The following is a 13,582-nucleotide window of genomic DNA, read 5'->3' as shown; positions in this document are numbered from 1 at the left end:
TGAACAAAGTTATTTGGAAGTGGGCGGCTGTCTCATTGTGATAATGTTTTCATAGCATGAGCAAGAGAGACTCCTCTTCCTAAATGGACTGAACAAGGTTATTATGGAAGTGGCAAACAGACTGAACATCTCAAGGGTTGTCTTTTTACATTGTCACTTGGAGAAGGGAGAAAGGTGGGGGGAGGAGAAGTGTTCTGAAGGTGTGGTATGATTTTTTTCTTTCTTCTTTTAGGTCTGTTAATAAACTTCTTTATATTCTTTCAAGGTTGGTGCCTGCTTTGCGTTTCTCCTAATTCTTATCTCACAGAAGGTAAACAGTAATGAGTATTTTGGACCAAACCACTACACTTTTGGTGACAGTATGGCTACTTTTAACTTGTATTTTAAAAAGCCTAAGATTTATCAGCTACACTTCCCTATTTAGGGAAAAAAACCAAATTCTTTCCATAACTGTTTACATTTTATAAAAAACTCATCAGTCAGTTTGTGCTATGCCTTCCCCAGTGGCTCAGCATTGCTATACTTACACCAGTGCTATTTTCATGCCACTAGGTAAGAAGACTATAAAAGCTTAAGACACCAAGCTGAAGGTCTTAGCTCTACAATGCTATTCAGCACAGTACTACAAGTACTTCTGACTCATAACAATATTTTCTCACAAGATCATATATAGGCTACACTCAGTATGATCAAAATTTTAACCAGAATGTATAAAGAATTTTCAATATACATGTAACTGGCACTAGCTATGGTTTGTAATTTGCTGATCTTTCAACATCATTGGCAGTCTTCAGCAATAGCCATGAACTAACAAGGCAAGGAGATGGCATGTCAGATTGGGCACAAATCCAAACCCCATTTGCAGCCCTGGCAGCAGCCAGGCATCCCGGTGTTGCTGCTGGAGAAGCCTCAGCTCCCACTGCCCATGTTATTCTTGTTTTGGGGTTGAGACATGACCATCTCCACATCTCTCAACCAGGCACTTTTCCAGATCACTACATTCACTTACAGTCAGGTCATTAAGGAAATTTCCCAGTCTGACCATTGACCCGAGACTTTCACTGCTGTGACTGAAGCCCCTTCACAGCAGGTTGTTCCAGTGAACCGATGGGTGCCCTACTTGACTCCCTACACACACCACACACAGTCAGACCAGGTTTCCTCACTGGCTCCACCCCAGGTTTCCCATAGCAGAGTCTCAGACCTCTGCTTCCTTTAAGTAATTTAATCATGGTGCAGTGACACAATAACAGCTGGCACTGGTGCCTCTGGAGAGGGACCCTGAACAAAGGAATCCCTGGACTTTTACTACAGTCTGTGCACCTGTTCCAATGGTGATTTTGGGTCTGGGATCTTCTTGTTGTTCATTGGCTTCTGCAGGGTCTCTGGGTGATTGATGGGCCAGCGCCACAGGTCTGCTTGCCCTTAGTTAGGCAAAGGGTCAGTGCCTGATCATGGCTCATTGCCTGGGGCTCCAACCATTTCCCCCACCCAGGGCACACCTTGCAGCTTGCACTGCACCTACACACCGACCTACCGGCCCTAGGTGTATTCCTCAACAAGGTGAAGTCTGCTTCCTCTCCCTCTATCACACCCATCATTCTTGAGCAACAGATAGGATTTCTACACTGCTGCTTTTCTTCTGAAGACATGGGATGGGAACTATCTTGATAGGAAAGATGGGTGCTAATGTCTTTACAAACGACTCGGTGGGTGAGGGTCTTTAGGAGAAATGGGTGTTAATGTCTTCGAAATGAGTCTTAATGTCTCTACAAACATCAAGCTGCACAAGTTTGTTACAGAACCCAAACAGTTTGAACACCTGAACTTTAGGGTAATAGGACAAATGGGTCCGCGCAAAGTCTATTGCAGAACCCAGATGGCCTGAACTTCTGAACTTTGGGGGGAAATGACAATACATGTTCAAGGGGGAATATGTGGTAGGCGGTTTGGGAAGGCTGTACCTTCCTAGTACCTCAGCCAATAGGGAAAGGAAGAGGGCAACATGCAACCAGGAGTTTAGGATAAAAGGAGGCTGTGCCCTCCAAAACCTTGAGAGAGACCCCACGGGGTATGCCCTAGTGGAATCTGTCCCTTTATTTGAATAAAGTTGCAGGACTCCTCTGTCTTCTTTGTGGACACTGGCTTTTCATAGCGTGGCTTTTCCACACAATCTGAACAAGCAACAGGACTGCAGAAGGGAGCTGCCTTAGGAGCTGTGAAATGAAGTCCTAGCAATAGCTGGCAAGTAGATCTGAAGGGTCAACCCAAAGGCAGCGGCCTCACTTGGGGTGCAGTGCGGCCCCAAACAAGCACAAGGCTTTAGGAGATGGACTGTTTGGCTGGGGAGAGGAACATGGGCAGTCCTGAATTTAATCACTGCAGTGCAGTTTGGTACCATGACCAAATCCCTCTCCCCAATTCTAAACTGAGGATAAGTGTTACTGTGATAAGAGTGAATGATAAATGTTGTCTTTCGCATATATGATTTTAACATTTATAAGTGATAATGTACTATGTAGAAAGTGTTAAAGTAAAATATAGTTAAGTAAAACAAGATTAGGGTAAATTGTAACTTCGAAATAGTTGTAATATGTTGGGAAAACTAGTAATAAACACATGGTAATAAATGTCCTTTAAGTTGAGAAACTACAGAGGCAGAAACCAGGACATCTTAAAGAAATGAAGATAAACCGCATGCATCACAGGAAGTCTGTTATCTCATCAAAACTCACACCTCCCAAGGAAACCGTCAACTACAAATTAGTTGTAGGCTAAATTACTTTCTGGGCTTAATGAATATGTAACAGTTTAAAGAAGTACTTAAGTTCACGGTAAAATGAATGGAGCGGAGCCTCTGGCAATATTGCTAAGCGCCCCAGCGCTGTGATATGCCTTTGTTCTACTAACAAATGTTCAATATTATGCTGCTAAAAATTCAGCTCTTGAATTCATTTTTCTCATTACTTATGCACTTTAAAGGGATGTTATGAGGATAAATTAGTTCCCATTTGAACTATGAAAGAGAAATCACTGTATACTAAAAAATAAAACCTGTAATTAAACTGTGTCACTTTATAGACACTAACAGATTAATCTCCGTTCCTTCCACTCTGGCTTTGTTAACTTCTGTCATGACTGGTTTTTAAAATAGGTTTAACATCATGTATTTACAGTTAAATACAATAAGTATTTCCACTCAGTATATAGATACAGCCATACATACATACTCCTGCTCTTTTACTAAAATTCCTAAATTGCAATCTTAGTAATAAAAGCAGAAATACCATGCACAATTTTTTTGTAACACTGAACACCCAAATACATTTTGAAAACAGGGTAAAAGCCTTTTATATTTATGGCCATAGCAGGTTACATGTTAAATATAATCAACTCCCAAGTTATAAGAAGCAGCATTTAAAACAAAAATTAAGGACTTTGATCATTACATTAGGAATTTTAAAAGCAACTACTTTAAAACTGAGCTGCCACATTCAAGAACTAGTGTCATATATAAAGAACTTAATCTTGAAAAGTAAATAGAAGCAAAAAGGGGGGTTGACTAAAATAAGCAAAGAATAGCCTATATTGCAAATTACTCAGGGTAGAATAGTAAATTCAATAAGCCAAAATAAGATTTGATAAGGCGAAGTGCTGAGTCCTGCACTTGGGTCACAACAACCCTACACAGTGCTACAGGCTGGGGGAAGAGTGGCTGGACCTAGGGTTGCTGATAAACAGCTGGCTGAACATGAACTAGCAGTGTGCCCACATGGCCAAGAAGGCCAATGGCATCCTGGCCTGTATCAGCAATAGTGTGTAGATATAAAAATGCTGCTAGAGAGAATTTTCTTGCTATTTTCTAAGTCCGTGAGAGACTTTTCTCTCTCACAGAAGAGGTAGCAGAGTATGTAAACAACCAAGCCACCTGCAACCTTGAAAAGTCTTGTTTATGGTATAGTAGAAAATATTTTGACAATGGATGTTTTAGGATTTTGGCCAATCACCCCCAAGGGGTGGCTGATCCTTGTCCAATTAGACTATGAAGAAAAAAGTCTATAAAAGAGTTTGTAAAATAATTAAATAAATCAATCTTGCTGCACAATTCCTGCCTGCTGGATCTTCTCTCCTCCTCCCCCCTATGGCTGCGGGACATGGTGATATACCCTAGGGCCCAGGCCTGCGGTAATAATAGTGTGGCCAGCAAGACCAGGGAAGAGATTGTCCCTCTGTACTTGGCACTGGTGAGGCTGCACGTCAAATCCTGTGTTCAGTTCTAGACCCCTCACTAGAAGAAAGATATTGAGGTGCTGGAGTGTGTCCAGAGAAGGGCAACGGAGCTGTGGAAGGGTCCAGAGAGTAAGTCATCAGGAGCAGCTGAGGGAGCTGGGGGTGTTTAGTCAGAAAAAAGGAAGTTCGGGGGGACCTTCTCGCTCTCTACCTGACAGGAGGTTCTAGCAAGGTGGGGGTAGGTGTCTTTTCCCAGGCAAATAGCAACAGGACAAGAGGACATGGCCTCAAGCTATGCCAGGGGAGGTTCAGGTTGGACATCAGAAAGAATTTCTCCGTGGAAAGGGTTGTCAAGCATTGGAATGAGCTGCCCAGGGAGGTTGTGGAGTCACCATCCCTGGAGGTGTTCAAGAAACAAGCGGACTTGACACTTAGTGCTATGGTCTAGTTGACAAGGTTGAGATCATTCAAAGGCTGGACTCTATGATCTCAGAGGTCTTTGCCAACCTTAATGATTCTATGATTCTATGATTCTAAATTTTTGTTAATATAACGGCAGAACGTAGCATCTTCAAAGTAAACTGCTTCCCTGGTCCTTATTTTGGAAGTATCACAAGAGTTGTTTTAATCTTCAGATGAAACCATGCCACATTATTTACTCAGCCATGCTTAATTTTTTGAACTTAATTTTATAAAAATCTTATGAATTTAAGTATACAAGTGAAATGTAGATTAATAAATTTTTATTAAATATAATCTCATGGCAGAATCAAGAAGATATGGGAAAACAATTACAACTAAAAGCATGTGTACTATGGAAAGATCAAATGGTCAGAGCTAGAAACCAATAATGTATGTTGATTCACAACAGAATAGTGACTGATTTTATAAACTTAGTGTGTTCAGAATTATTCTAAATAGCATTTATATAGAAACAAAGCTGATAAAATTACTTATTACAAATGCCTTTGATTCCCCAAATGATTCAAAGTTTGGACATCAGTAATTTCATCTTGTGTTTCATTTCATAACTCTTGGGTAAAATATAACAACTGTTCAGTAGTGCATAGCATTAAAGAAAAACAGAAACTACTGTGAAGCAGACAGTGCTAATATGAGAAAATGTAAAGAAAGGACTGGTGTGATGGTTTTGACTGAGATAGTGTTAATTTTTTCCACAGTAGCTTCTATGGGTGTATTGGGTTTGCATGACCAGGTTTTGGTAGTGGGGAAGCTACAGGGGTGGCTTCTGTGAGAAGCTGTCAGAAGCTTCTCCCATGTCCATCAGAGCCAGTGCCAGTCGGCTCCAAGATAAACCCCCTGCTGCCCAAGGCCAAGCCCATCAGTGAAAGCGGTAGCACCTCTGTGATAACATATTTAAGAAAGGGAAAGAAATTACTGCACAGAAGCAATTGCGGCCAGCATAGAGAGGAATGAGAATATGTGAGAGGGAAAACTATGCAGACACCAAGGTCAGTGGAGAAGGAGGGAGAGGAGGTGCTCCAGGTGCCAGAGCTGAGATTCCCCTGCAGCCCACGGTGAAGACCATGGTGAGGCAGCTGTGCCCCTGCAACCCATGGAGGTCCACAGGGGTGCAGAGGTCCACCTGCAGCCCACAGAAGAGCCCCATGCTGGAGGAGGTAGATGTGCCTAAAGGAGGCTGTGATCCTGCGGGAAGCCCCTACTGGAGCAGGGTCCTGGCAGGACCTGTGACCCTGTGGAGAGTGAAGCCCATGCTGGAGCAGGTTTGGTAGCAGGACATGTGACCCTGTGGGGGACCTACACTGGAGCAGCCTGTTCCTGAAGGACTGCACCACGTGGAAGGGTCCTATATTGGAGCAGTTTGTGAAGAACTGTACATTGTCAAAATTGGAATCACATTGGAGAAGGTTGTGGAGAACTGTTTCCTGTGGGAGAGTGAGCTGGTAGAAAAGTAAACCAGTGGGAGAAATGAACCCCACTCAATTACCTTAAGAGATATTTCGGGTCAGAGTTACTATTTAATAGAGAGATTATAATAAATGCAATGATACACAGAAAACTGGCTTAAACCCACAAAGAGTACAACCTGGCACCCTGTTGGTCAGGGTGATGGTCACAGTCCTATCAAGTGGTGGTTGCACTCCTGTTGAAGTGATGGTTACAGTCAAAAGCAGTGGTCCTGTGGAAGTTTTGGTCCTCCTCTGGATCTGTCGAGTGGTGGTGATGTCCCAAATCCCCAAAACCAGAGATTATATATGCTTAGGTTCAGGTGGAAATGCTCAGTACCTCCCCCAGGGCAGGGAGTTTCAAAATGGAATGATGTAATACTGTGAGTCATTGCAGTTGCCTATTTTGCTGGTGTCATTGAGTCCATTATGGCCCATTAGCAGAGGTGACCACCTCAGGATGGGTGTGGCTGTGCTGGTGCTTCCCCCGAGGAAGTTATCACAGCTGAGTCATTGGTGTGAAGAAAAAGAAACACTACCCCACCTTGCAGGGTTGCCTCTTTTTCCTTATCTCATTTAACATCCATCTTGTAGCCTGAGGTGTCAAGTGTGCACTGGGCAGCTACTGCAAATGACCCATCATTAACAGTTTGTCAGAAATGAGGTAGACAGGAGTCGAATACACCTTTTGGTTACACCCACATACTGCTAAACTGGCACTCTACTCCTGTAACCAGGACAGAGGGACCCCACATTGGAGCAGGGGAAGAGTGTGAGGAGTCCTCCCCCTGAGGAGAAAGCAGTGGCAGAAACATGTGATGAACTGACCGCAACACCATAATGTAAACACCATAAAAATTAAAAAGTAATTAGGTTGGAAGGGACTTCAGGAGGCCACACTCCTGAGTGCCACAAAAAAAATAATATCAAAAACCAGCGAGGGAATGAAACAAAAGAACAAGCATCAAACTTACCATGGACTTGATTGATTTCTGAATTCTGAGAAAGAATTTCATCTGCTAATTTCTGAGCAGTTGGCAAAACTTCTGTGTGGTGCACTGTGATCAAATACTGTACAAATTTTTGTAGCTGGTCTCTGTTCATTTGAAACAGTGTCTCTGAAATGGGAAGATGCAGTTTGACCTGATCTGGTTTGCGGATCCGGTATAAAGAGAGTGCCACAACGTGGGCACAGTAAAATATGTCCTTGTTTCCACAGCTACAGGTAACTGAGGTAATCTTGCAACGATCAAAGCTGATAGCTACATTGCAAACAGTTTCTGGCTCTGATTGCATTGCAGGGTCTGTCACAGTGCCACTCAAGTGGAAACCTGTGAAGGGAAAAAAAGGAGGGCTTACATTCTTAAATAAAATACCATATCTCATTATGGATAACCTTTAATTAAGCAAAAGTCATCATGTATTTCTGAGAAAGAATATATCTCAAAGAACTTGCTTTAATTACAAATATGATGAACCCTTTCTGTCATACCCTTTTTATATCAAATAAAATCGAAAGGAGCTGGTTTACAAGCCCTCTTTGCCATTCCATCACAACATTCATAAAAGTTTGATAGTAAGAAAAAGTTACTTGGTAAATGATAGCTGCAGAAGCAGAATTGCATCCAATTAAGACCAAGGTGAAACTACCAGTAGTTAAACAAGCTGGGAGCAATTTTCCAAACCTCACACCAGAGTCTGCACCTACCAGCAAATTTACCCATTCTCTCAATAAGAGGAAAGTAGTTGCACTCTAGTAGCACACAAACCCTGGTCCTAATCTCAACTCTGCCACCAATTCACCGACACAAGTCACTTAACCTCATTGCTTTCACCTCTCCCACCACTGAGCTGATGCTAAAGCTCATCATCAACCCAAGCAATCTGGTAGGGCAGGTATGTTTGGGTAGCTCTTGGGAAATGGAAACTGCTGCAGTTACCAATACACAGGATATCAGATTTATAATAGTGAATGAGACATGCACACACTGTTTCAGAAGTGTGCATTTCCATTTGGCATGATAAAGCACAAGGCAAAAGAACTGGGTTTTCTTTTTATTTAACATATAGTATACCATAAGAAAGATTTTCACTTCAGCCACTACTCTACAAAGCACCCTGTTGAACCAAGGTCTCAAACGCTGTTCTCTGAAGATCAGATCTGAACCCATCTCTGTTTTTCTATGGTGGCCGGTGAACCTACATTACAAGGGACAAAGAGAGTCCGCTGGCGGGACAAGTCCCTAGTACCAAAAGAACCTCCTCAGGTTAGGGTGACCAGAAAGGCCTCTCTCAGGATGCATTGTTCTGTTATGTTAATCTACCCGAGTTCTGCTTCCCTGGTTGGCCCATGGCCTCCCCATCTCCTTGTTACCTTATATGTCCCATGCCTTAGAAGGTTCTCCCCTCCCTGTTCTCCCCATTGGCCTTTGCCCCTCACCACTCCCCCAGAGCTTCCCCATTGGTCCCTGGCGCTCGCTCCACTCCCGTACTTAACCCTGAGCTTTCCATTGTTCTGGGTCTTTGCCTCTAGAACCCTTCACAGTGTGGAAGCAATAATCTGCTCCTGTGGAACTCCACGCAAAGACCCTTCCTGCCTCTTTGCTGTCAACTTGTATTACTGAAGCTATCCGTGCGTTTCTGCGTGCACGCGTGTATATAGCTGGTCCTGCTAAGCGGCTTCGCCTTGGAAATGCCTTTTAGAGATTGCTACGCCTCGCGCTCCGGCACAGAAGCTACAGAGCCAGAGAGATAGCGATATTTTCCCAACATGAAGGCCTAGCTTTGGCTCTCAATACTTTATCACTGCAGAATTTGGGTGTTTCTTTTGGATTTTATGTAAACATTACATTGATTTTTGGTTCAAGCATTTAGTCAGAGGTATAGCTACAAAGCAATACAAACAAATTACATATTATCAGTATGAAACTTGAACAGACTGCACACAAAATCTGGAATGGATATTACAAGTAAGGTGTTATACGTTAACTACTTATAATGGAAACAATATAAAGCCACACTCCCTCAAAGTCCAAAACTGATTTAGTATTCTTGTATTTAAAAAAAAAAGTGTGTTGTAGGAAGCAGTATCACATGAAAATTAGGTGGAAAAAGAGAAATATATACATCACTCTAGTCCAAAATATTGCATCTCAAATTGTTTTTAAGAAACTCTTCAATCTACTGGAAATTAAGAGGAAAATCTAATTATTTCCATTTGTTTATGCTGTGCATTTCAGAGCAGGTTGTGCAGTCAGTATCACTGTTTGGATTTCGTTCAGCTACAGAAATTTGATAGTCTACCCTGTTTATCAGTTAAAGTAGTTGGAGTTGAAGAGGCAGTAAGCTGTAAAGTACAGAGACGAAGGGGGGGAGGATGAAGAAGCCCAGGCATACTTGGCATTCTTGCTCTTGGCTCCACTCAACACTTATACAGAGAAGGGGAAGGCAATTGCCTCTTGAATAATGAACTCCTTCCTCTGCCTTTCCCTTTGGTTTTTAAGTAATCATAGCATGCTCCCATGAGTGCCCTCTCTCAATAAAGAGGCATTGTTAAAACTTATCCAGCTCTATTTCAGGTGAATTTCCAGTAAAGGAGAGATGTATTGGTGGTCTCAAGGAAATTGTATAGGAGATACCTTTTTTTAATATCACTTTCCTATGAAGCATATATCAAAGTCTCTCATCTATGACCTGAGGAAAAGTGTAACACTTGAACACTCAAAAAGAGCCTGATCCTACTCCTTTCTGCTCTTAGTAAGTAGCTGTATTGGGTCTGGTTGAGCTGAAGTTCATTTTCCCATAGCAGCCCTCCCAGTGCTATGCTTTGCATTGGTAGACAGGTGTTGATAACACACCAGTGTTTTGGCTACTGCTGAGCTGCGCTGGCACAGCATCAGCACTGTCTCTCCAACATTCTGTCTCATCAATAGAATGGGGGTGGGTAAGATCCTAGGAGGGCACACAACTAGGCCAGCTGATCCAAATTAATCAAGGGGATATTCCATACCATATGACGTCAGTTCAGATATAAAAGCTAAGGGAAGGAGGAGGAAGGGGGTTATTCGTTATTTATGTTTGCCTTTTGGAGCAACCACTTCCCAGGAAGTCTCTGAACATTGCTTGCTGATGGGAAGTAGAGAATAAAATTGTTTTTTCCCTTTGCTTGTGTGCATGCAACCTTTTGCTTTAGCAAACTGCCTTATCTCAATGTACTAGTTGTTTTCCATCTTATTTTCTCTCCTCTGTCCAGCTGGGAAGGGGACTGATAGAGCAGCTTGGTGGGCACCTGGTGTCCAACCAAGGTTAACCCACCACAGCCCTTTTTGGTGCCCAACATAGGGTGAGACAAAAGCAGTTATATATCTATTGCATGCTATAGTAATGGTAGTTATTAAATAGCAAGCTCCTGTGCAGGACATGGAGTTTGTCAGATGCACTGCTTATCTCTTTATTTTGCTGAGCTTGGGAACATGTTAATACAATCACTGGCTCTGTACTTTGTCTTTCCATTGATGGCCTTGCTGTGCAGGGGGAGCTGTCTTGCAGAGAGGATGAGGGAATACATCTCCCTCTCCCTGCCTGAGATTGATGTGAATGCTTTTATAATGCAGGTTCCCACAGTCCTTGTTCATCATTACATGAGCTGTTGCATACTATCAATTAATACTGTTAGCATACTATGGGGTTTGTAGAAAATGGTGTCATCCTGGTGTAAGAGTGTTGCCTGGAATAAAACACAAGTCTTTTCAAAACAGTATTAAAATGATAATATAAAAGAAAATCTTTAATTGAAAGCCTTCAAGGTGCACAATATGGCGGTATGCACAGGTGATACAGTATTTCCACAATTTTATAAGGTTAGTTGATTAGTATACCTATCAAATATTGTCCAATTAGAAGAGCAGTTGGTTAGGTAATTTTCCCCCGGGTTCTGTCCCACTGAAGCCCTCCCCCCCCACCTATCTTTTAGCCCTACGCTTTATTGTGTCTATGATATATAGTGCAAAACAGTGTCCTTGCTAGACTAAAGGCAAAACTAAACAGAATTTCAAGAATGTATTAGTAAGGGTTTGATAAACTATGGGAGAGGGCAGGAATAGTACTAGAAATTATAACTATGTATTAACAGTCTACAAAGTTACAAATATATGAAAAATATATAAAAAGCTAAAAATCTTCAGGCATCAAGAGAAAATAGATTTTAGGTGAGGAGATATTGAAATGTGTCCTGAAGTGGCTGGTCCCTGGGTGGCAGGGTATGTGGAATCACCTCCCATTACCTGGGACTTTGCACCTGAACAGGGGATCAACCCTGACAAACTGACCTGTCACCTGATAGAAGGGTGCCTTGCCTTCCCCAATGAAAACCAGAAGCTCCTTGCCCTGTACTGGGGCCTGGCCTGTGCCTATCAAGCCACAGTTTAGTACTCTCAGAGGACTGTAGTTGAGGCAGGAACCCAAACTGCATTTGAGGACACTATGGTTGAGATAGGGACCCAAACAACCACTACAGTCATTGCCCCAGTAGTGAAAAAGAAAAATGGATAAGCAGAACGGCAGGTCCAGAGGAGGAGGAGGACGAGGAAGAAGAAGAAGAATCAGGAAATCAGGAGAGGAGGGGTCAGATCAAGAGGCCAGTCCTTCAAGAAAGAAATTGAAAGGAGTGAGACAAATCAAACAGGAAACTGAAGTTACCCAGTCCCCGACCTCATGAGAACTTCGAGACTTGCGAAAAGATTGCAGCTGCCAGCCAGGTGAGTGGATTTCTACCTGGTTGCTTTGATGCTGGGATAACAGGGCTGACAGTTAGCACTTAGAAGGACATGAAGCCAAGCAGCTGGGATCCCTTGATAGAAATCAGGGAATTGAAAGAGGAATTGGAAAAGAGGAATCAATTTGCAGTCTCTGGAGACAGCTCCTCTTAAGCATGAGGGCAAGATATCCAATTAAGGAAGATCTTTTGGACTTTCCAGGAAAGTGGACTATTGCAGATAAAGGTATCTAGTACTTGAGAGAATTAGTAGTGCTGGAAGTAATCTAAAGTGATCTAAAAAAATTATAATATCCCTTAAAATCCAGAGGATGTCTCTTGCACACAGGCCATGTGGAGAGGAAGGTGATTCAAAGTGCCTCTGCATCATATTCCAACAGCTTGGCAGCAATGTATGACCACAAAATGAATACATCAACTGTAGAGATAGTGTCTTTCTGGCTCCACAACTTTGAAGATAGTCTTTGTACTTCCACATCCCTATGGCCCATGGCCTCGGCTGTCAGGAGCAGCCCAAAAGATCAGTCGTCTCCTGCCCCGGTCAGAGGGAAAAGAAGACCCAAGCACGGGCCATGTGGTGCACTTTGGTTCTTTCTGTGTGACCAGGGGGAGGATGGGAGGAAGTGGGATGGTGAAACCACATTTAAGCTGGAAGGGAAGAGAGCTGTTAAGAGGGGGCCACCCAAGAAGGCTGTCAGTGTAGTTGCTGTAGAGACACAAGATCAGTGATCTCTCAGACACAGAAGGACTGAAATTACCTCCCTGGATCCTGGTGAGGGGACTTCAGGTCTGGCACTGTAAGGGTCAGATAGTGAATACTTTGACCAGGAATGGGAATAGAGGGTCCCTGTCTTTGGCCAGGAGGAGGAAAGGGGTGACCAGGCATACTGGACTGTGTGGATTCAATGGCCTGGCACATCAGATCCACAGAAGTACAAGGCTTTGGTAGACACTGGTGCACAGTGATGCCATCGGGGTATAGGGGCACAGAACCCATCTGGATCTCTGGAGTGACGGGAGGATGTTAGGAGTTGTCTGTATTGTAGGGTGAGTGGAGCTTAACAGGGGACAAGTGGCAAAAGCACCCCATTGTGACTGGGCCAGAGGCCCCTTGTATCCAATGGCATCAACTACGTCTGGAGAGGGTACTTCAAGGATCCAAAGGGGTACTGTGGCAGGACGTCCCCCCTCTCTCATGGCTGGGGCATTTGGAAGAGATAACTCAGGCCAGATTAATAGCCCAGCGAGGAGCCAGAGAGCCCAAAAAGCAAATGTGGGAAGAGATGAAAGAAATATTCTTGACCAAAAGACATGGTTCTTATGTCTATAAAAGCCCACACAAATTATCACAGAGCAGAAGTCTCTTACACACTCCTTGGAAAGGTGTGAGAAGATTTCTCCCTGGAGCCTTGGACACAACTCCAGGTCCCTTTCCCCGGGAATTGAGAGAGAGGATTTTTCGATGTGTACTCCATCAAGATTGGATGGCAAGAAACATTGAATCCTAAGTTATACTATTTCTCAGCTAGCTGTAAATTTAATGATACCTTTAACTCCACATGTATAATACTAGTATTGTCTTTTTGTCTTATCCCTGTGTATTAATAGTCTGTTTTAAGTCTTATGTCTGTTAGTTGTGTCTATTAATAAA

At 43.0% G+C, this 13,582-nt stretch overlaps 1 protein-coding gene across 1 annotated transcript in view; it reads right to left on the bottom strand.

The window, feature by feature from the left end:
• Positions 1–7,882, bottom strand: part of LOC103611673 (zinc finger SWIM domain-containing protein 6) — a 101,255-nt gene extending 93,373 nt beyond the window's left edge. The window contains exons 1-2 of the mRNA XM_008629221.1: positions 7,867–7,882; positions 7,133–7,489 (exon numbers count right to left, since the gene is read on the bottom strand). Of these exons, the coding sequence (XP_008627443.1) occupies positions 7,133–7,489; positions 7,867–7,882 (373 nt within the window). The remainder of the gene's footprint in view (positions 1–7,132; positions 7,490–7,866) is intronic.
• Between the last annotated feature and the right edge of the window lie 5,700 nt (positions 7,883–13,582).

This window comes from Corvus brachyrhynchos, unplaced genomic scaffold (assembly GCF_000691975.1).
Source record: "Corvus brachyrhynchos isolate BGI_N302 unplaced genomic scaffold, ASM69197v1 scaffold503, whole genome shotgun sequence".
NCBI classification, from domain to species: Eukaryota; Metazoa; Chordata; class Aves; order Passeriformes; family Corvidae; genus Corvus; species Corvus brachyrhynchos.
The sequence above is the reverse complement of the archived record's forward strand: the minus strand, read 5'-3'. Positions and strand labels throughout refer to the sequence as shown.